The sequence below is a fragment of the Epargyreus clarus genome, unplaced genomic scaffold (genome assembly GCF_041222505.1).
Source record: "Epargyreus clarus isolate Ecla_fem2 unplaced genomic scaffold, WU_Ecla_fem_2.2 ptg000010l, whole genome shotgun sequence".
Classification (NCBI taxonomy): Eukaryota; Metazoa; Arthropoda; class Insecta; order Lepidoptera; family Hesperiidae; genus Epargyreus; species Epargyreus clarus.
The window spans coordinates 5,812,809-5,836,773 of record NW_027332218.1 but is presented as its reverse complement, the minus strand read 5'-3'; the positions used below and the strand labels follow the sequence as shown (position 1 = coordinate 5,836,773).

General features: G+C 38.4%; 2 protein-coding genes across 5 annotated transcripts in view; one reads left to right on the top strand and one right to left on the bottom strand.

Annotated features, from left to right (window-relative positions):
- Positions 1-9,856, top strand: part of cic (Putative transcription factor capicua) — a 34,404-nt gene extending 24,548 nt beyond the window's left edge. For 2 of the 4 annotated variants that reach the window (XM_073077194.1, XM_073077195.1), the window contains exons 14-28: positions 530-736; positions 1,321-1,442; positions 1,795-1,974; positions 2,510-2,611; positions 2,871-2,990; positions 3,435-3,595; positions 3,810-3,919; positions 4,149-4,703; positions 5,314-5,442; positions 5,818-5,935; positions 6,165-6,262; positions 6,693-6,870; positions 7,557-7,693; positions 8,184-8,339; positions 9,251-9,856. In XM_073077194.1, the coding sequence (XP_072933295.1) occupies positions 530-736; positions 1,321-1,442; positions 1,795-1,974; positions 2,510-2,611; positions 2,871-2,990; positions 3,435-3,595; positions 3,810-3,919; positions 4,149-4,703; positions 5,314-5,442; positions 5,818-5,935; positions 6,165-6,262; positions 6,693-6,870; positions 7,557-7,693; positions 8,184-8,339; positions 9,251-9,729 (2,852 nt within the window). In that variant the 3' untranslated portion in view covers positions 9,730-9,856. The remainder of the gene's footprint in view (positions 1-529; positions 737-1,320; positions 1,443-1,794; positions 1,975-2,509; positions 2,612-2,870; positions 2,991-3,434; positions 3,596-3,809; positions 3,920-4,148; positions 4,704-5,313; positions 5,443-5,817; positions 5,936-6,164; positions 6,263-6,692; positions 6,871-7,556; positions 7,694-8,183; positions 8,340-9,250) is intronic. The other 2 variants (XM_073077196.1, XM_073077197.1) reach the window with 2 other exon arrangements.
- Positions 9,857-19,495: 9,639 nt separating this feature from the next.
- Positions 19,496-20,889, bottom strand: LOC140745382 (uncharacterized). The gene is made up of 2 exons (XM_073077206.1): positions 20,364-20,889; positions 19,496-19,974 (listed from the first exon to the last, which is right to left on the bottom strand). Exons 1-2 carry the CDS (start codon positions 20,765-20,767, stop codon positions 19,527-19,529), a joined length of 852 nt encoding a protein of 283 aa, XP_072933307.1. The 5' UTR covers positions 20,768-20,889; the 3' UTR covers positions 19,496-19,526.
- Positions 20,890-23,965: the final 3,076 nt, after the last annotated feature.

Genomic DNA, 23,965 nt, shown 5'->3' with positions numbered 1-23,965 from the left:
GACACCATAGTCAAAATGATTTTTGACCTGACCTCATATGATTCTTGAATTTATAAATTCCGTTTACTTTTACATTAACTCTTTATAACGTTTGTATATTTTTAATTTAGTGCGAATTAATGTGTCTGTTGTGTAAAGTGTCGTTGGGCGATGTACCACGAGGTTAATCTTTGTTGTGTACAGTAATAATAAATAGCAGTGATAGTGTAGTGGTTAAGAAATTCGGCCTCTCGATCGAGGGGTCCGTGGTTCAAATCCCAGGCACGCACCTCTGATTTTTCAAAGTTACGTGCGTATTAGAAATTAATTATCACTTGCTAAAACGGTGAAGGAAAACATCGTGAGGAAACCTGCATACCAGAGAGATTTATATAAAAAAATCATCTTAAAGGTATGTGAAGTCTACCAATACGCACTTGGCCAGCGCGGTGGACTATGGCCTAATCCTTCTCATTATGAGAGGAGACCCGTGCCCAGCAGTAGGACAATAATGGGTTGTTGATGATGATGATGATGATGATGTGTACAGTGTCAACTGGCGGCGTGGCTAGCGGCGTGTTCCCGTGGCAGTCGCTGGTGCCGCTGCTGCGCGCCGCGTCGCCGCCCGCGCCGCAGCCCGCCTCGCCGCGCACCCCCCGCACCCCGCACACGCCGCACACCCCGCACACACCGCACACCCCGCACACCCCACACACGCCGCATACCAAGAGCGAGGATCAAATCAAGACTGAGAATGGTGAGTCTATAAACAAAGGAATACAACGTCCACGCCAAACTTCTAGTCCGCTCTGAATATAGAAACGAGTCCCGTCGCAATAACAAATTGTAGATATTAGCGGTACGAAAACAGCGTGGGAACCACCACCCAACCGGCACCGTCCGCTGCCCGCTCTCGCCCGCGGGGACATAGCTGCATTAGTGCGCCATTAAGTTACGGAGTATATGCTGACTAAACCTGCGCGCAACAACTTCAAAGCGGACTAGCAGTTTGACATGGATTATACCACTTGTTATGTACGGTGATAGCCGGACACTTTCTTGTGTTAAAATATAACGTCAGATTTCAATATCTCGAGATTAATAAAGCGTTAATTACATTTAATGAGAAAGTAGAACGTATCTTTAAAAATTGGTCTTGCAGCGTTTATTTTGCTTGTGAATGTCACAAGCAAAATAAACGCTGCAAGAAGATAGAAAGATAGATAGAAATCGATAGTAAGTTAAATATTGCAACTAAACTAACGCATACGCTACGACGTCTGTTTATGGACGCATATTGTATCCTGGTCTTTATAAATTAAATAAATCTTGTTTATACAGATGTCGTGACATCAATGTGTACGGATGAAGACGATGACGTCTTCGAATGCGAGGAGCCCGGCGCCGGTGGGAGCGAAGATTCCGCTAAACGACGATCTCAGAGCCTTTCATCGCAGGACAAAGTACGTTCTTAAATAATATTTTTACCTTTTTGAATCAAAAACTGGTCACATTTTTATGATTAGTATCAACGACTAAACTAGTTGTAGATTTATCACAAAAACTATATAATTAGAAATGATTTATATTTCTTTTTGCCCTAAAAAAGAGACAATAGGTAAATTTTCAAAATGGTTTGCCTAGACTATAGATCCTTTTCACTATTTTGCAATGCTGCTGCTTTGTGTTTCGCCAAGTGATAAACTTTGTCAAAAATATACAAATATGAGTTTACATTTCCTTACTCATTTAACAATAATTTTGATATTAAAACATATACAGCACAGTAACATGAAAAACATCCGTCCGTTACAGAAGGAGAGCCGCATCAAGCGTCCAATGAACGCGTTTATGATATTCTCGAAGCGGCACCGTCAAATGGTGCACCAGAGGCATCCCAACCAGGACAACCGCACCGTCAGCAAGATACTCGGCGAGTGGTGGTACGCGCTCAAGCCGGATGAAAAACAGAAGTATAATGAGCTCGCGAGCCAGGTATACTTTATAAGTTGTTCTATCTTTTTTGTTTTATAATATAGGAGTAGCAGACGAGCATGCTGCCCACCTGATGGTAAGTGGCTACTGCCGCCGATGGACATCTGTAATCAACCCCAGATACGATTAGATATTGATACTGAGGTCGGTTACAGATGCGCCGCTGAGGATTAAGCTGGAACGCGTAGCAAAAATATTTCTCCCTTACCACGCCCTTCAAACCATAACACAGCGCTTAATACTGCAGTTATGAAACAGAAATAAGTAGATTTGCCGGTGGTGCGGTCGGAGTCTAACCACAAAGGGTTCTATCACCTTCAAATCGTTGTTATCCAAATACACTGTGATATTTAAGGAATAAGAAGCTTCTGAAAGTTTTATATGCTATCACGACGATTATTAGTTCATACAAGTTTTGACGATCAGAGTCAGCGATTCTTATTTTCAACATATAGTAGTACAACTTATAGCATATTTCTATTTGACTACTACAGGTACATGTAAGCAATTAAATATCCTTTGTTCATTTGTTCAGGTGAAAGAGGCACATTTCAAGGCTTACCCCGAGTGGAAGTGGTGTAACAAGGACAGAAGGAAATCATCCAGCAGTCGAGATCCTACTGGATCTATGCCACAGGTAATGTATTCTTTGACGATTACTAATATGCTTCTTCCTTTTATAGCAATAATTTTTATTCATGACAATATTAAACAAGTCTAGATATTAGAAAACTTTATGAGTATTTGTCTGGTGTGAGGACTGCTTATATCAATCAGGTGATTCTACTCAGTTGTCTAATAAAATATTAAAACTTAGTACAAGATGTTATATTCCTCATACTACTTGTACTCTATCTATTTTGATGTTTAATTAATGCGTATTACTTAACATGCAGAGTCCTCGTACGCCCTCTGACGGACCGAACAGCGGAGCTCCGAATAGCGGGAACGATTTGCAGATGAACTTTTCATACAATCACGTCGGTTCGCCGCAGCTTAGCGATGATGAGCCTATGGTGAGTTTATTAGAAAAGGTTACTTTTATAATGTACTCTTTATATACTGAAAAAATAAATTCGCCCATATGCCGATTCTCTGACTACTATATCCGATAAGTGATAGTATAAATATTGCTGATAAAAAGGCAGATGTAAGTCAACAATAAATCCCAAAAAAACAAAATAATTATGAATTAATTTCGGCTTATGACCGGTCGGCGACTGGTGGTGGCCCGCGGCACCCCTTTCATATAAGTACATAAAATGAAAAATCTAAAAGTATAAATGGATCACAATAAATTTTATTCTTATCAACCGGTTTTATCTCGATAAATAGTGAGACACTATTTATTATGTAGTCCATCCCCATTCTTTGCTACTATGTGGACATTGACAAAAAGGTTGCCTACTGCTTATCTGCCTCATAAAAGATTTTTATAAAAAATAATTATTATATTCCAGTTGACACAATCTCTGGAGGAGCCGCTTCCGCCGCCTCAGCCTCTGGAAATAGACTTGAAGTGCGGGGAGAAAGTCACAGATTCCGATTCTGAAGGATTGGACACGAGGGACTATCTCACACATCACGACCATACCAGACGACCTAAGCCAATTAAGGCCAGGTAAGATTATATACAGTATGTTGGTATTTTTTTATGCGATCTATATTCCAGTCAGTATTAAGATTGCTTTTGTATTAAGAATTCCCACTAAAACAGCGCTTTGGCGATCGACCTCAAGTTCCTTATCTTATATGTGCTTTCTTCTCAATTTTTGAGTTATCCAATGGGTAATTGCTATGTTGCTTGTAATATAATATTTATTTTTCTTTTCCAGGGCTGGTTCGTCTGACAACCTCTTGGGCGGCATCACAGCCTCCAGTCCAGGTGGTTCTAAAGTATTCCAGCCTACCGGTGGTGCCTTCAAGTCCACTCATGCTGATATTGGTAAGTTGATTTTAATATAAACTTTACAATAGACATGAATTTCATGTACCCACACCTCAAAATATCGTTGTTCAAGCTCATCTTAAGAAACATACTAAAGTTAAAACGAATGTCCTTTCATATTTTGTAAGAATTGATACTTTGTGATTTAAAGTATTTTTATTCTTATTCAGAGTAAAACTTTTGTTTAACTACAAAATAATTTCTCATTCTTTTTTAATTGTTTCAGGTGATAACCACAGGCAATGGACAGCGTTCACAACATTGAACAAATCGCTATCTAATCAAGTACCCAGTTCCCCACACATATCCCAGCCGCCCACACCGAGTACCCAGAGTCTTACGAACAGCGTCCAAGGAATATCGTTAAGCGCCCCTAATCTCGCCACTCAGGCGGCTCTAGATAGCGCCATAGCGTCGATAATGAACTCTCCAACGTCGAGTGGAGTGCAAGTCATATCGAGCGGGATCGCGATGCCGAATCAATCGATCGGTCAGACGATTAATCAGCCGATGGGTCAGTCGATCGGTCAGTCGATTAATCAGCCGATGGGTCAGTCGATCGGTCAGTCATTGAACCATTCGATCAACCAGTCGATGAACCACTCGGTCAACCAGTCGGTGAATCATTCGATCAACCAGTCGGTGAATCATTCGATCAACCAGTCGGTGAATCATTCGATCAGCCAGCCAGTCAGCCAACCGCCCACGTCGACAGCTCTGAGCAACGCTCTGTTGAAGAGCGTTACGCTTGTGAAGAGGAATATCTCTGACAGCGGTACGGGTTAGTGTATAACTATATCAAATATAAATAAAATAAGTATCGCAAATATTTGTCGTGCTTCGGTTGATACCACACAGAAGGCAAATCTCTTTTGTCATTTTAATATTATAAGTTGCTAGCTTAAAGAAATACGGTGATACGGTGTGGTATATGCATATTATTAATTGTATTTCTTTTTATGAATTTGTTTGAAGTTTGCAGTTCTCATGTTGATAAGTTACTGCCACCTATAAACTTGTTCTCAATCAAACAGCACCTGAGGTTGCCCATAAATGCGTTATCCTTGAGAACTAACTTTGAATGCTTGATATAATCTCTTAATTTACGACATCCTCCAAACCAGAATGTAACAGCATTTAAAAGTTCTATAGTGGCATATATTAATTTAGGGAACTATAATGGTTTATAGTTTAAGATCTTTATTAATGTTTCTCTTAAGATTAAACAATCACTTACGAGAAATAAATTAAATATTCATACAAATAATAAAGTAACATTTACTTATTTTCATTTCGGTCGTACAGAAAATAATAAACATGATGTAGGTAGTCTAAAAAAATAATGCATTGCAGTACTATAACATTATATTTTTTAATTCATTTGTGAACAGGTCCAATAACACTATCGATGGACGCATCGGGCAACCTGTTCATAAAGACGAGCCAGGCGAACGAGAGCCCCACGGACGCGATGCACTACTTACAAGTGCAAAGGCTGTACGTGCCCACATTCACCACTGGTATGTTCCACTATTATTATTTTTATTATTAATTTATTAATGCCACAATTATTATTATTACATTCAAAATTTATTAATGATTGTGCTTTTAATGAGGTGGATAATGTAAAATAAAATTTAATCAAGAATTTATTTGACAGAAGTAAGATAATTTTGTTCTTTTTATTTTAATAATATTTTTAGTACTGCTTCTAAGAAGATATTTTCATGAGAATATGTTGAATTACAGAAAAATGATTATAAAATCAACTCAAACATTGGACCTTAATATTAATTGTGTATTTGCAATATAAAATATTTTATGTATACTAAACAGATATACAATTTTAAATTTGTCATTTCATTATTATAAAAATTGTTATGTACATTTTGCAGAAGTGGAAACCAAACCGAGCCCCAATATAAACGTGAGCCAACCTGTGCAGACCGGACAATCTGTGATAGTATCACAAAGTAACAACCAACAACACAGCGCAGTGCCTAAACCACAGCCGTAAGTATGGTTTTAATCATAGTGTGACTGTACTATCTTTGTTTCTCAGTGGCTTATATAGGCTCCATTCTGTAAATGCACGTGATGAAAATGCATGAACCAACATAGTAAATAATTATGTTATAGTATGTCTTGTTACGCTATTCATATTATATTAATAGGACTATATTAAATTTATGATCTTATACTTTATTGGAAACATCCTAATTATAAATTGTTATGTTTACAGACAATGGGATGTACCCGCGGAAGAAACTCGTCCATTCCCTCTAGCTCCTACGCCGGCTCAATTAGGCCGAGCGCCGTTACAAAAGAGACTTAGTCGAGGTAAGAATAGTTCATAAGTATTTCGAAATGCAATATTATATTGATGTTTGGAATTATATGCAAATTAGAATGAAACATGTTGTTTAATTAAGAATTATGATTATGTGTTGATAGTTGTTAGTTTATAGGTAGTCACTGCAACATCATTGATAATTTCTAGATCTATTTAATTGTGACCAGATTTCTTCTTACAAAATAGACTTCTGATGTAATGAAAGGCCCAACTAATTTGAAACGCACAATGCATGAGGTTAAAGTAGTTAATTTGCTAGACTTAACCAGACGTCGGCAGTAAGTGACTTATATAGTTTATATAGATCAACAAAGTATTCGAAACATATGTCTCATGCGAAAATACTCATTTTTAACTGTTTATATGATAATAGTATGGACTATATAACACAACTATACTATACTATTCATTTTACAGGCACATCAACAGGATCAACTGGTAGCAACGAGCAGACGATCCCGCGGTCGGAGAGCGGGCCCACGACGCCCCACGACCCGATGGAACAGCAGCACTCGCCCAAACACACCGACAATCTACCCAGCCCGTCGCTTAAGAAAAGCCTCTTTAAGAAGGGTAATGAGGACGGGAGAGACAAGTGAGTCTTTGATTACGTAGAAGGGTATAGTCCCCGCCAAACTGCTAGTCAGCTCCGAATATAGAAACGAGTTGCGTCGCAATAGCAAATTGTAGATATTAGCGGGATGGAGACAGCGCGGGACCCCCCTGACACCCTCCACTGCCCGCTCTCGCCCGCGGGTACATAACTGCATTAGCGTGCCCTTACGTGACTACGGAGTATACTATGCTTGTAGTTGTATTCAATTGGCTCTCTTACTGACACCTGCGCGTATTGATTTCAGAGCGGACTTAAAGTTTGACGCGGACTATACTTTAAAAATGCTGGTTAAGTGTGTATTTCATAGCCTATAGATGGTACATATAAATGCAGAGCAAATTTAAGGCACGCACTTCACCTAATTTGTGTAATTTATGTAGGCTTTAGAAATTAAATGTCTCGTCCTTCAATATTTAATAAAAACATTGTAAGGCAAAAAAAAGTTCAGGAAAGTGACGTTTTGGGCATTGGTTTCCTCTCAGGATGAGAACTATGCTGGCCAAATGAAGTTTTCCTTTAGTAATAAAAAGTGATAAATATTTTCTAATATATTTTATTACTAGCTTCAAAAGGCACATCTACCTCTAACATCGCGTCGGGTTATTTCAGAGCAACCGTTAGATATTTAAATTGGAGAATAATGTATAATTTATTGTTATTTCTAGGGTGTTGGAAACGGTGAATTTCGAGCAGAAGTTCAGTACTCTACCGCAGTTCAAACCTGACGCTTGCAGCCCGGGCGGTGCCATGGTGGTGCCTCGCAGTCCACAACTGTACATGCGCAAGAAGCATAATAAGATGGGTAAGTATATCATAATAATGCTTAGACTATACCTAATATTTATTTCTATGGACTTATAACATAGAATATTATAACCTTCGTTATAGCCTTTGTTTTAATGGACAGCACTGGTTAAACAAAATAAAATAGCTATCTAATGTATGTTATTGATTTATAATTGGGAAGGCCGTTAAAAATAAACCATAACCAATTAAATTATTTGGACTTTTATGTGGCAACTTGATCTCTTGGCATGAGTTTTGGGAAAGTTTCTCATAGTACTTTATCAAATGTGCAGATTATTTACATATGCATGGGCCCATAGTAAATAGTATCCAAGGCGATCTCAGTATAGTAAAAAAGATTATCAATTTTCTAATATGAAACATTTTATGCTGATAATACTTCATGCGTTATATAATTTTAGAGTGTTGCTATTTACTATTATTTCTTTCTATTTTATAATCTACACATTTATTCACACATTTGTAAACGTACAATTTGTCCCCAGAGGAGGAGACAACGGTGGTGACGCCGCAGCTAGAGGCGGAGGTGATCAACGGCAACGGCATGCCCACGCCGCACTCGTACGGCACGCCGCACACCACCACCAAGCTCGTCGGGAACACGTTTTTCGGGCCAGACTTCAATATTGACAGCTTTAGAGGTAAATGAAAATTTTCTATATTGATTTTCATACAATTTGCGGTAGAGTCCACGCTAAACATCTAATCCGCTCTGAATGTACAAACGAGTCGCGTCGCAACAGCAAATTGTAGATATTAGGAGAGCGCAGACAGAGCTGGATCGCCCCGGCACCCGGTCGCTGCCCGCTCTCGCCCGCGGGTACATAGCTGTGTTAGTGTGTCCGCACGTTGCTACGGAGTTTATTGCACTAATGCCACTCGCGCGCGGCGTATAGATAGAGCGCGCGAAATAAATAGAACATAATTATGTGTTCGTACTTATGTTGGTAGTTGCGTTAGATTTGTTCACACTCAAAGAAGTTTCAATTAAAAACAAAACCCGTTGGGTTGCATTCCGCGAGTGCCGGTAGAACTTGAATATTAAGTTGGGCATTTTTGATATTTTGGAATAATTTTACACGACTTGCTTTAATTATCAGTATAAAAGTACTACCACTTATGTGGTAAAATACAATACTTATTTATTGCGCTATTGTATTTACATAAAAATTGTCTTACGAATTTTCGATCTGGTCACGTGTCTTGACGATAGTTTTACATTTTTTGCTCATGATAAAAAGTGCACAACGCCGCTATAAAATTTCACTACAAAAAAAACATACAGATGGACGTGTATCCTTCTTCTATGAGATGAAAAATAAGAAAAGTCAGTTAGGATGTAATGTCAATTGTGTATATACGAAAATTAATATTTTATCATTTTTAATTCTTATTGTTCGCTTACTTTCGCCTCTCAATTGTTATATATAAATCTATAGAATATAGTGTGTCGGTAAATCATCTCGGAGTATAATTTCCAACGACACACCACTACACATCCTATAGACGTATGAAAAGTATGAAAGTTGACGCAGCTCGTTCTACAATCCAGTGTGTCCGTCAGTGTCGGAGGGCGGCGAGGACATGTCCCCGCGCACGCCGTGCTCGGCGCCGGGCGCGCGCGGCGAGGCGGGCCACCGCCGCGTGCTGGAGCAGCGCCGCCACCTCGTGCTCAAGCTGTTCCAGGAGCAGGGCATGTTCCCCTCCACGCAGGCCACCACGCACTTCCAGGTGAGCGCTCGGGGGGTACAGTGCAGGGCATGTCCCCGCGCGCGAGGCGGGCCACCGCCGCGTGCTGGAGCAGCGCCGCCACCTCGTGCTCAAGCTGTTCCAGGAGCAGGGCATGTTCCCCTCCACGCAGGCCACCACGCACTTCCAGGTGAGCGCTCGGGGGGTACAGTGCAGGGCATGTCCCCGCGCGCGAGGCGGGCCACCGCCGCGTGCTGGAGCAGCGCCGCCACCTCGTGCTCAAGCTGTTCCAGGAGCAGGGCATGTTCCCCTCCACGCAGGCCACCACGCACTTCCAGGTGAGCGCTCGGGGGGTACAGTGCAGGGCATGTCCCCGCGCGCGAGGCGGGCCACCGCCGCGTGCTGGAGCAGCGCCGCCACCTCGTGCTCAAGCTGTTCCAGGAGCAGGGCATGTTCCCCTCCACGCAGGCCACCACGCACTTCCAGGTGAGCGCTCGGGGGGTACAGTGCAGGGCATGTCCCCGCGCGCGAGGCGGGCCACCGCCGCGTGCTGGAGCAGCGCCGCCACCTCGTGCTCAAGCTGTTCCAGGAGCAGGGCATGTTCCCCTCCACGCAGGCCACCACGCACTTCCAGGTGAGCGCTCGGGGGGTACAGTGCAGGGCATGTCCCCGCGCGCGAGGCGGGCCACCGCCGCGTGCTGGAGCAGCGCCGCCACCTCGTGCTCAAGCTGTTCCAGGAGCAGGGCATGTTCCCCTCCACGCAGGCCACCACGCACTTCCAGGTGAGCGCTCGGGGGGTACAGTGCAGGGCATGTCCCCGCGCGCGAGGCGGGCCACCGCCGCGTGCTGGAGCAGCGCCGCCACCTCGTGCTCAAGCTGTTCCAGGAGCAGGGCATGTTCCCCTCCACGCAGGCCACCACGCACTTCCAGGTGAGCGCTCGGGGGGTACAGTGCAGGGCATGTCCCCGCGCGCGAGGCGGGCCACCGCCGCGTGCTGGAGCAGCGCCGCCACCTCGTGCTCAAGCTGTTCCAGGAGCAGGGCATGTTCCCCTCCACGCAGGCCACCACGCACTTCCAGGTGAGCGCTCGGGGGGTACAGTGCAGGGCATGTCCCCGCGCGCGAGGCGGGCCACCGCCGCGTGCTGGAGCAGCGCCGCCACCTCGTGCTCAAGCTGTTCCAGGAGCAGGGCATGTTCCCCTCCACGCAGGCCACCACGCACTTCCAGGTGAGCGCTCGGGGGGTACAGTGCAGGGCATGTCCCCGCGCGCGAGGCGGGCCACCGCCGCGTGCTGGAGCAGCGCCGCCACCTCGTGCTCAAGCTGTTCCAGGAGCAGGGCATGTTCCCCTCCACGCAGGCCACCACGCACTTCCAGGTGAGCGCTCGGGGGGTACAGTGCAGGGCATGTCCCCGCGCGCGAGGCGGGCCACCGCCGCGTGCTGGAGCAGCGCCGCCACCTCGTGCTCAAGCTGTTCCAGGAGCAGGGCATGTTCCCCTCCACGCAGGCCACCACGCACTTCCAGGTGAGCGCTCGGGGGGTACAGTGCAGGGCATGTCCCCGCGCGCGAGGCGGGCCACCGCCGCGTGCTGGAGCAGCGCCGCCACCTCGTGCTCAAGCTGTTCCAGGAGCAGGGCATGTTCCCCTCCACGCAGGCCACCACGCACTTCCAGGTGAGCGGCTGACGTAGCTAGGGCTCGGGGATTACAGTGCAGGTCATGTTCCCCTCCATGCACTTCCAGGTGAGGGCTCGGGGGTCACAGTGTAGGGCATGTTCCCCTCCACGCAGGCCACCGCGCACTTCCAGGTGAGGGCTCGGGGTGCAGGGATTGTTTGTAACTAGTTCTCGAATTACAAACTGCAGGTGCATTTTGGAAATTTACGCACAATTAACACACGATCTAACCACATTTTGCTTACCAAAGTTTAATTTTACTTATTAAGATAAAGAAAACCTCCCCTCTACAACTCGATATGTTGAATAACATAAAAACCCTTATGATCCTATGATATTTTTATTTTTGTATGTGCACGTTGGAGGCACGGTTATACACATACGATCGTATTATAGTTCTGCTTCTGCCACCTGTATAGATCCTGTGACTCTTCAGAAAAACGAACTCTCAAAACTATGTATTACACAGTACTCAATAATTGCTAAAAAAATATCAACACTAAATTTACTACTTTATTTTATATGTAAAATATCCTATTTATAAATATCTAATTTACAGGCGACCCATATGGACATATTTCCTACAAAGACTACATTGCAATTAAAAATTCGCGAGGTGCGACAGAAATTGATGGCGCAATCCAATCTAACACCGCATTCCGAAGTCAACACGCCTACAAGTAAGTTATTTCAGAATTGTGCGTTAATTTCAGAGTATTCTACCTCGGCCACAACACAAACCATTACTCAGCAAAGGTCTCCTTTGCTCTAGGCGGAATTAGGTATAGCTACATTTCATTTCGCTTTATAAGAATGTTGTGCAATTTAATTAAAGTGCATGTTACTGTAATGTTATAGATCAGGGGTTCCCAATCTTTCGTAACCCGCGGCGCAGTTACAAGTTTAATATTTTTTCACGGCGCCCTGTGCCCTGTCCTAGCTAACTATTTGAAGAAGACAGTCGAAAGAAATAGGTAACTACAATAATAGTAGTTACCTTAGGTTGATCGAAACGAATTTAAAACACCACAATATGAAATTGTACAATACGTTATTATAAAATAATTTAAACGGAAAACAACAAGAAAGACTTGAGGATAACAAAAATAAAATACGATACCTATATATATTTTTTTTATAATATAGGAGTAGCAGACGAGCATGCAGTCCACCTGATGGTAAGTGGCTACTGCTGCCCATGGACATCTGTAATCAATCCCAGACAGGATTAGATATTCCTGTCTGAGGTCGGCCACAGATGCGCCGCTACCCCTGAGGACTAAGCTGGAACGCCTCGGAAAAGTCTGTCTCCCTTACCACACCCTTCAAACCGGAACACAGCAGCGCCTAACACTGCTGTTATTAGGTAGAAATAGGTGTGGCGGTGGTGCCGCCGGAGTCAAAACCACAATGGGTTCTACCACCTTCAATTTATTCAGTCAAATCAATGTGAAGGGTGAGCTTGTTGATCTCCGCGCAGTTTTTCAAAGCGGGGAATATGACTTGACACTGCTACTCTAATTTCTTGCTCCACATTGATCCGATATTTGTTCTTTATCACAGCTACACCTGAAAACCCAGCTTCACATAGATATGATTTTGCAAACGGAATGAAATTGTTGAATGCTTTGGATGTTAAATTTGGATATTCATTTTGAATTGATGACCAAAACGCTAATATTTGTGGTGTCCAATGATTAGAGGATCGACTCACGGCGCCCCTCTTTACTTTCTACGGCGCACCAGGGCGCCGCGACGCACACTTTGGGAACCCCTGTTATAGATTATTATTTATTTTGTATAATTTTACATAATATGTATGTCTGTAATAAATAAGTTTTATCGAAGCAGAACCACAAAATGAAGACTACCCTATATCAATCTACTTTTGATTTTACCTTCTAGTTCTTACCTTTCATTTCGAAAATTTTATATACGCTTGGTGTAGTCTAAACTATTGCAGTAATTTAGAAACTCAAGTCATCTCAAAACCATAGACGGACTAACTTAGTTAAGTTCTATAGATATTGTCTTTTATGAATTACAGACGTGAACTCCCCGATCGTGTCGGCGTTGCAGCCAACCTCGACGGCCAGTTAGCGTAGCGGCCGCCCCGTAGTCATCGTACAACTCTGACCGCAGTACGCACCGTCCTCGTACGCAAACGCTCCGCGTGCGAACACAAAGCTTTAGTGTCTACTGTACCTTACAATATGCCGATTTTACGATTTTTACTGAACATGATAGAGGTATAGAAGGGGAACGGGAAATAGGAACCACGTGACGTTTTGGTGAGGGGGTATATTAATATACACTGGACCACAGTTTCGATACAAACTTGTACACATATGTACATTGTACAGGATTGTTGAAAACATTTTTAAACCAGTACAGACGGGCAGTGATAATTTTTCGAGTGACAAGTAGGCTGTGTTTTAACACTTGTGAGTGTTGAAGACGAAATTACCTTGAAGATTCTAAACTTTTAAAATAATCATATAGTTGTACTATATGGTGAGATTTGATAAATGCTTCGATGCATTTAATACGTAGCGGTGATGCTATGTAAGTGGCAATTGGTTATTATATTGTAAATCTATTAACCAAAAATATTTTAAGATAAAACAACAGAAAATTCAATAAAAATGATTATCGTAAGTGGTATGAGTGAGAATGCGATCGGAGGTGTTGTTGTGTGAATCGAATGACGTTAGATTTTTGTCCAACTTGGATTATTATATTATAGGGAATTTTATTCGTGTGTTGGCATGGCTGTGTGCGTGACTTCGTATATGTAACTATTGCATCATCCGCCGTTCGAATGACGAGTTTTCTTATCGATCTGTTGTTAAGAGACTGTTGTTAGATAAATTATTGGACACAGTTTTTGTTTGTGACTGTACTACTACATTTCTCGATGCACACATCGTCACTATTTTTGTTAATGCAGAGTTACACAAACACACACTCACACAGCAATACGAGCGCAGATGAATAAAATGAACTATAATATGTTAATATTATTATATTATAGATATGCAATTTCATTAAAAAACGCATATATAATAATTTCACTCAATGTTGGATGTGTTTAGTTTTGCATACTGTCTTGTATGGGACCTGATTATGATCATCAATACATGTACATTTCATTCTGTAGTTGCATTAACACAGATTTAAATCACAGGTACGCTTTAAAACCGAAAATATTATCATTAATTGACAATGGTTTGTCGTGTTAATTGTCACACGTCATTCAAAATTAATGCACAAAATGCATGTTTGGAATGGACGAGAGGCACTAAGAATACATCGGTAGATTCTTAATAAATAGTTCTCAAAGGTATGTGTTAAGTCTATCAATTATTCACAGTTTTCTAACGCGGTGTACTATGATCTACACTCCTCACTTTGAGAATATACTCATACCCAGTAGTGGGACAGTAATTGGTCGATGACGACATAAAAAATAAATCGTTTTTAAATTTCGAAATTATCAGATAAGCGTATCTGTGATTGAAATCTTTGCATGAAACATCATAATTTTTATTATTAAATATCAGGCATAATACAGTCGGTATGTAAACGAAAAATATATACTAATGTATCAGGCCTACATTTTAGCCCCAACTAATTTTAATAATTACATTTGAAACGGACATTGGGAGCTGTAATATATTGTCATGGCTCTAATGAATCTGTTAGGACTTAAATGAGAGAGTGGACTGTATTTTGCTGGTTTGATAGGTCGCTTAATTACATTAGGGTTTCCCGGTAGATACAATATTTAAAAAGAAATCGTCCGTGGCCGACGGAGGTCGCAAGCGTGAGTAGTGTTCGGTTCGTACCGCCACCGCAGCGCCCGCGCCGATGACGTTGTCCGCCTCCTCCGCCCGCGCGTCTCCTCCCGTGCGTGTTACGTAGGAATCTTAACAGAATCTCTCTTGGCATCTTCAGAATGGATATAAAGATTTATATAATTGTTATTTTTATGATGGAATATAGTGAACTATTTCTAATTTATAAAATACATATAATGTTGTCAAGTAGAAATTGAAAGATTATATCATTGTATTGAACATTGATAGGGAAATGATTATTTTTTCTTTTATGTTTTTATTTCAAAATGTAATAACGCGAGATGTTATTTTTCTTTGTAAATAAAGAAGACCAAAGTTGAAGCTCACAGCTTCCACTGTCTGTTTCAGATTAGGCATATCATATTCATTAGACATTCATATATCTTGTAGCTAGTGGATCATTGTTATTTATGTCAATATAGCTAGCACATATTTACTCATTATGGCACGATCTCAATACATTTATTTGTATGTACATTACCTGCTGTTGATTTTAAGCTTGTTTTGTTTTTCGCATATATTGTATGAATATATCACATAATTGACATACACCTAACATTTTTAACAAAAGAAATTTGAGTAACTAAAGATTTTTGATTTTTTAGAATTTAACATGTTTATTTACGAAAATGCTCCTTATTCTCCATAAAGCGCGACTGCATTATGCACAGCAAAAAATATAATATTGCATCTAATAGGATTCGTCATAAATAATAATTGCATTTACAGTCCAAAGCGTCAGTTATTGTCAGTGATAATGATAAAAAGTTGGTTGTATGTGTGATGTATGGTTTAGGATATGTTCTATGTGTATCAATCATACTACCTTTATATAAAGTTTTAAGTATGTCACACTATATTTTATAATTTCCCAATTATTATACTGTTGACAATGTCCAAGTGTGACCTAGGAGTGGTGTTGAACTTGTGTATAAGTAAGACTAATGAGATGGAACGATGAAACTTTGGTGCGAAACATATATTATTATATTCATTATTGTTTAAGTCTTTATTACTTGTATCGTTTTCTATTTATGTTGTGATGTTGGTCTTCCACGCGTTTTAAAGTTTTCATTTTATTAAATGAATATCTACTTATTTAAATATCTAATTATGTACAGTGATTTACTTTTAAGTGGAGCGATTTGAATTTTTTTGACGGATGCCATGTTCGATCATTATATTGTATCGAGAAGTAACACAAACAGTAGAAATTTTAATAAATAATAAAATAATAATAGTTTTTTAGTAGACTCAATATCTATAATACGTTTTTCTACGAATAAGTCGAGTAGCGGTCGTCATGGCCTTTTGAATTTATAAACGACAGCGGTTTGCGGAGTCAGCTCAAATCATTAACGATTAGATACAACAATATTTATACTTTAATAACAATCTCACTGTAAATATTAGAATTATTTTCAACTAGATGTAAGTATTCCCGGCTCTCAAAGTAATTAGGGTTTTTATTTAGAGAATGCTAATGATTATTATTATAGACAAAAATAATAATAATAATTTATACTTGAGAATTTTCGGCCAATACAAATGTTTATATATCAAAATTGTATTTTTAAATGATCTCTTTGGCGTTAATATAGATAATTGCTTTAGGAGTCAGGAAGTGAAAAAGAATTTATTAAATATATAAATGTAAGAGATATTTTCGCACTGTTAAATCTACCGTGATAGCTGTGTAGACGTACCTTATACCGTGAGTTCACGTTCATGAAAATTCAATTCTAAATTAGATTGATAAGGACATTTTCAAAAACGTTTTATTATTACAAGGTGGCAATCTAGAGGCTCGTGTAGAATTGTGGCGTTGTTATTCATAGCATACATATAGATAATATTTTTCTATTGTGTGCACAAAGATTGCAATTTCATAAAGATAGGTAATTTCATACAGCTAAATATTATTAATTGATTAATTGCATTGCTGGTATTCAATCTGCAAAGTAAACTGCAGGGCAAAACCCACATAGCTTATGAAAATTGTCTAAATATCTCAGAATATGAAACATACATGAGTTGTCTACGAGATTTCATCTTACCACCGTCGGGAACTGTTTTTATTATGCAAAAAGTATTTGCTTAATAATTTGAATTTTCGTGATGTGACGCCAAGCTGTTAGTAGTCAATTGGTCATCCATTGTTATCATTCTTAGCTGTTCAAGTATGAATCCTGTTGTTACCAGTTAGGAGTATTGCACCTTTGCACTTAATCATACAAATATTGCGATTAATTATGTTTTTCCTATTCGATCGCTGTCACTTTCCCCCCTTGGTAATGCGAGTGAGATAGACTGCGCTAGTTCGATTCGAAACATTCGATTATATAATTACTGTTTCAGTAGATGATTCTCTATTTTATCGAGTATATCTGATTGTATTTAAGTTTTCATTAGCTTCGTTTCATTTTTGTTGATTGTGCGATGAATAATTCGAATTGTTGAAATATTTGATATTCAATAAAATATTTGATGAATGTTTGTAATCGATGCAAAATTAGCAATTAATTCAAAGTGCACTGCTTATAGTTTAAACTATTTAACAATCCATTTCACAGCGTTATCACAATAGTTTTTTTAATGCGCTCATAAATTCTATTTTAACCCCGTGTTCCACTTGATGATAAAAGTTTATACGTCCGAAACCAAATAGAATCCCCGATCCCCTAGCGTTTTTATATTTACAAGCGTTGTTATATGATAACGTTGGCCACTTTAATATAGGTGGAATTGGAAACTGCATTTTTATCCTTTTTTGATCATGTGGAACGCGGCTCGGAATATATTCATATGTATGATTTACTAACGCACCTTTCTACTTGTTATAAAGTTATATATAAATTATTCAATAAAAGTGATTACTATTTTAATCATATTTTAATCCACTTGATAGATCTTTTCTATAAATGACGCCATCAATATTATGGTTAGATAGGAAATTTGGACTAAGTCCAGCATACAGATGTGTGTTTCTCTTTTATAATTTTATTTTTAAATTTGTGCAATGCCGACGCAGTCTAGTTAATTAATCTGTATGCAACTGAGTTTTTAATAGAGACAATATTAAAATTTTACAATTTCTTGCACCTATATTATATTTAGAAGTACTTATATTTCGTTGCAATACTTTTGATTACTTTTAATAATGAAAATTAACGGTCGTAATTGATTAATATGCTTTTATAATGGTTTGTAGTAATGTTTCAATTTGCTTTAATTATTGTCCATTTCTTTGAGTTTGCCTCTTGTTGAGATGTTATAGTTTCAAACATGTTGAGTTTTGAGTGACTGTCTTTAGCGTGTTTGTATAATAACAAATATGAAAATCTTATTGCTGCATATTACTAGTGCCTTATTGACTTTCAGACCTTAGCATAAAGAAATTGCCTGATTAAAAATAAATATGTATATTTCTATGGTTACATCCTGAGATTTGTCAGTCAATAATCTATGGGTAATAAGCAGTTACTTTAGACTGAGTTAACTTTGTTGCATATAACGAGTTATAATGTTATATTTTAAGAAATATTAGCAATTATTTCAAAAGGACATTTTAAATGAAGCATTTCATATTCGTTATTTATTTCTTCTAAATAAGGCATTAGTCTAATTGTTTAGTCAAAATGGCGTAAATGTAAATATATTGTTTAGAAGGTTTATTTAGATTTAAGTGTTCAATTTAATGTATACTAGTTTGAATTAGACAAACGGATCGCAAGAGAAATATTTGAAACACCATCATCATTTATGACATAAGCGAGTTTTTTTTGAATATTTATGAATCCAAATAATGGACCAATAAATAATAGCACCATAACTTAGACATTGTATTCAGGATCGGAAAGAAATTCACTGAGTGCGAATATTAGGCAACCAACCATAGCATTGTGGACAGATGTTCAAGCATATTGGATCATTGTACGAACTTATGTTAAAACATAAAAACCTCGAAAACGTATGTGTCTTTTATTTTGTCTTATACCTTTATTACTACTCTTTGTATTTACTTTTATTGAAAGCTTCTAAATGTGTGTTAATTTTGAATCTTACCATAGGATTGATTTGACTGAGCACTTCCTAATTTAAACATGATGTAAAAATTATTTTAGTAATATTGTGATTCTATAAAAACTTAAGCTCTATAGAGCTTAGTTCATAGTAAATGATAATGTTATGAAAATTCTTTTAAAAAAATTATATAATCACAAAGTTTAGTTTGAAATGGAATTAGCTTTTATTTACGCCATACAATAAATATGATAATTGTTCAAATCAGGATTTGTATAATTATTATATATATTGTTCAAATCTGGATTTGTATAATTATCATATTTATTGATTGGAATGAATGTTTAGTCAGGACTAACACAACAAGATAGCTATGTGATTTTGTGCTTTGTAATATATTTTGGTATAATGATATTACAAACTATATCAATCCATAATTAATGTGATGGGATGTGGAAACCGAATATTGATATATCTAATTTACCCAAGGTATTTTGAAAATAGATTGAAGTGGAATGATACATTCACAGTACAAAATAAAAAAACATTGTAATAAATATTGACTAACTATATTTAACACTTATTTACTTTTGTTCATTAGTTATTTCCGGTGCTACAGTTTTTATTAGTAATTTTGGTTTCTCCTCTTCGAGCATGGACAAAGCAGCTTGTAGTTCTACATTATCACCAGGATCAGTTATGACTAAGAATTTCAGTGCTGACATCCTTGCCAGAGCGAAGACTCCGCCAACACATAAGTTACAACCACTTATGTCTAAATATTCTATTGATCTACCATTTTGACCAGCAATTCTGTCAATACACCACACATCAATGTATTTATTATTTCGCAATGACAGCCATTTGAGAAAATTCAGACCATTTAAGTTCTGAACACCTTCAAAACGGATGCCACCGTGGTGGAAGTTGGTGCAATCGATGGCCTCAACAAAGTAGCCATCCTTGTAGGTATCCGGGAGTTTCTCCAGCGTGTCAGGGTCATTTGCAATCCAGTTTTTAGAATCCTTCAGTCTGTAAAATTCCAAATTGTATTTGATGTAATTCAAAAATTGTATCCGATGTAATTTAGATAAAATATATTGATGTTTGTTTGTTATAGTCCAGTACATTCAAATATATCAGGTTTATTTTTATAATATAGGAATAGCAGAGGAACGTGTACCTGATTGTAAGTGGCTACTGCTGCCCGTGGACATATGTAATCAACCCCAGATAAAATAAGATTCCTATCTGACGTCCGCTACAGATGTGCGGCTAGCCCTGAGGACTAAGCTGGAATACCTCGGAAACATATGTCTCAAAAAGTAAAATATCTACTACATTCCAAAGATTTTTATACTTAATATAATGAATTGTCGGCAATGATATCATTATTTATCTGAATTTATTGTATAACAAACCTCACTGCTGCTTGGCGATACGAGAAAAAGTGAACGGCTGCTAAGTTGGATCCCAAAGACGTCACTCGCTCAGGTAAGTACTTCTGATTTTGAATTTCTTGAACAACTTTCATACGTTTCCACCAGTCCGAAACGTCTTTGAACGTTAGATTCGGTAAATGTTGCATGGACGTAAGTATGTTCATACTAGGATTTTTTTCGACGAAAATGGATAGTTTGCTGGTCCATTCTCCGTCGCGCTGGATCCAGGGTCTTCGCCACTCAGGGTACACCTCCCCGCGCACTTTTCGAGGCTGTCTCCCTGCTTCATGGCGCTCGTAAATAGACTTGTATTCGCAGTAACTACGAGTCCACGAGTTGTGAATGCGTCGCACCAATTCATTAGGCTTTAAATTTAACGCCATACTATATATTAATATATACACACTAACTAAATTTTAAATAAACCTATTCATTTATTACGCATTTTTGCTATCGAAAAATATAACCTTAAGGCATCTGTCATAACATAAATGACGTTTGTCTGTTTGACTTTTGATGACAATATATTGAAAGCTTTATTTTTTTTTCATGGCCACGACTTCTTTCTTGTTGGCCTAACTTCTTTTCTTTCATTATAATATTTTTGAACTGTTTTGTAACGATATAATTATTTTATTTGACCGCATTCAATCAAATTATAATAAATTTTAAACTCAATTTAACTGTTTTAAACTGATATTTATTTAAGTCTTGTAAGCGATTTAATTTGGCTGACGCAATTTTAGATTATATTTAAATCAGGTTTAATAACATCCACGACCCACATCCAGTTATAGAATATAAAAAGAGTTGCAGCCATAAAATCCAACACTAACTCAATGCGAATCGTTAGGCTACGTCCACACGTTACTTGCTGCAAAGTCGAAAGCTCTACAAACGCACCTACATGTGGATACAACGCAAGAGCTTGCATCAAATTCCCTTCGATTCGCAAAAAAAAATAAGTATGTAATTATTCGAGAGTACACATTATGTTAAAAGCATAGAGATATATTATCCTACAGACGTAGGGTAGATTGGCAATATGAAACGTCAAGCGAGACTAAAAACTGATTATTTATGTGTGTGTGAAATGCCAAAGTGTGCATCGCGTATTTATTAATTTTTTTATTTGTATTTCTGTGCATTTCTAGTGTTTATGTGATAAAATTTGAAGATTTTTTCTATATTTTGGTATATAACACTTTCGTAATAAGTGTAAAATATTGCATTTAAACAGCTAAACGATTAATGTAGTACTTACATGTGAAATGAGTATTTTTGTGGGTTTTCTTTCTTGGATGAGTTACATCCAGGTATAGCACACGTAACCATGGCCAAACACTTTTACTAAGCACTGTTTTAACTGTTTTTGATTAGAACTCTTTAAAAATAAGCGCGATTTATTTTTACGATTACAAACGCCAGGCTGATACAGGCTGATAGCCTATACGTGAATGGTCTCGCCTGTCTATCTCGCTCTAACACACACGTATACTATGCTCTGACTCTTTCGGATTGCCAATCTATTAGTATAATATATCTATGGTTACAAGTATAAAATTCGAGCGCGAGTGATTTGACTTGTTATAAAATCAGCCATATATTCGTTCTTGTTGTAAGTTTTGTCATGTCTTCAGTCTTAAAGCAGAGGGTTCCGGGTTCTATCCTTGGTCAACCTGGCTAAATAATGAATTTGGACTTCTGTTTTGGATCTGAGTGTTTATCCGATACAGGGAATCAAAGTGTGGGGCCTGTTAGTGCTTCATTTTATTTTCAATTGGTTCTTCTGCTCCGTGTACATAAGAAGGTAAATGATTACTACTTATCATATTATCGCTAGATAAAGCTGTTCAAAAAGCAGGTAAGACGCATAAAATGGTTTTCCTATAAAATATGTATATCTTTTTGATTCCAACACGTCTACCACAGTAAGTATAATAATATTTTTCAATTATCTTAACGTACTTCGGATGTGATGTAACATCTTACATTATTATGTACAGCGGCAGCACTCCTAATGATTAGACTTTAATCTAATCCCGCGCATAATGCGAGAAGGCTGCAGTCCCGGGACACTTCGTTAATCTTACACTTGAAGGCCGGGATCGCGTGATCCAAACCGCGTTAAAACCCGGGATTACATTAGCCCACTGTGCAGGCTTATGAGTAATTCGATTGTCTTTGCACTACAGATAGAATAATGTCTTGATAATCTAAAGAGAGGAGAAAACTAAACCTTTTATTAGATTTCTTAGGTACTTAAGAATCTCTAGAGGTCAGATGTAGAAGATAGTTATAATAAATTACTACGAATTATCCTTTTAAATATGTATAAAGAACGGCACGTATGTAACATACGATTTAGTTATAATTGCTGATCCGATATATATCCTGATCCTGATAGATATTATGGTTGTCAGTTAGGTATCAATGAAACTTAAATGATACAACCATGTATATATGGGCGGCGAGACATTTTATAATATATAATATTAATGTTTATCATGTTAATTTTGATTGTCAATGTGGAATTAATATTTAGATTAAAATATGGACGACTTCCGGTAGTACTTCAACACACTTTGTTAGTCATACCCATGTCATACCAAGATTTTAGTACTCATGATTATGGCGGTCGAAAGCAAATATAAAATAGAAGATAAGTATTTTTTTTTATAATATAGGAGTAGCAGACGAGCATGCAGTCCACCTGTAATCAACCCCAGATAGGATTAGATATTTCTACCTGAGGTCGGCCACAGATGCGCCGCTACCCCTGAAGTAACTATCCAGCTTAGTAACCATACCCTTCAAACGGAACACAGCAGCGCCTAACACTGCTGTTATAAGGTAGAAATAGGTGTGGCGGTGGTGCTGCCGGAGTCGAACCACAAAGGGTTCTACCACCTTCAAATTATGCCTAAACATTTCATATTTGGGCTTGTTTAATAAATAAAATGTATATTTAGCATCGTCTTCAATACTACGTTCCAACGTTACATGGTTGTGAACAGAAAATATAAAGTTCCCGGTAGCTTTTTCTTTGTTAATAGCCTTCAATTAAAGTACAAATTAGGGGTTGGTATTTTGTGTACCTAAGCAAAGTTAATTAACGTAAATTTGTTAATTTATCACGTCTACATATTTTCCTTCAGACTTGTGCGTCTAGTTAGGTAAATACTTTGGTATGTACTTACCAACTATAGCTGAATGTCTTGAAATGTGTCTGACAAGCAAAAACTTTAACATTGCTTAAACTTCCACAATTTTAGACATTAGAAAGTAATTTGTTTACCTTAAATGCCAAAGTTAGCTTCAGCGAGCTATATACTTAGCAATTATTTATTAATAATAATTTGTTACTGCTAGTCTGATGTAATGTTACAATTAAAAAAATTACAGTATCTTTGAAAAAATTCACAGCTTTATAGTTTCGGTGGCGTTAAGTAATAATGCACTTGCAATAACGACTTATAAATATTTAAGCTGTTTGCTTTGTTTGTGCAGGAAGAGTGACGTCTCCGAATATAATGTGAGACGGGGCGTGGGGCAAACATAAGACACACTATTGTCTCACT

Bases quoted from the DNA above. Each gene is read 5' to 3' on its own strand.
- LOC140745382 (XM_073077206.1), bottom strand. From the start codon at position 20,767: ATGGCGTTAAATTTAAAGCCTAATGAATTGGTGCGACGCATTCACAAC. The intron at 19,975-20,363 runs GTTTGTTATACA...GGAATTTTACAG, and splicing joins TATCGCCAAGCAGCAGTGAG to ACTGAAGGATTCTAAAAACT.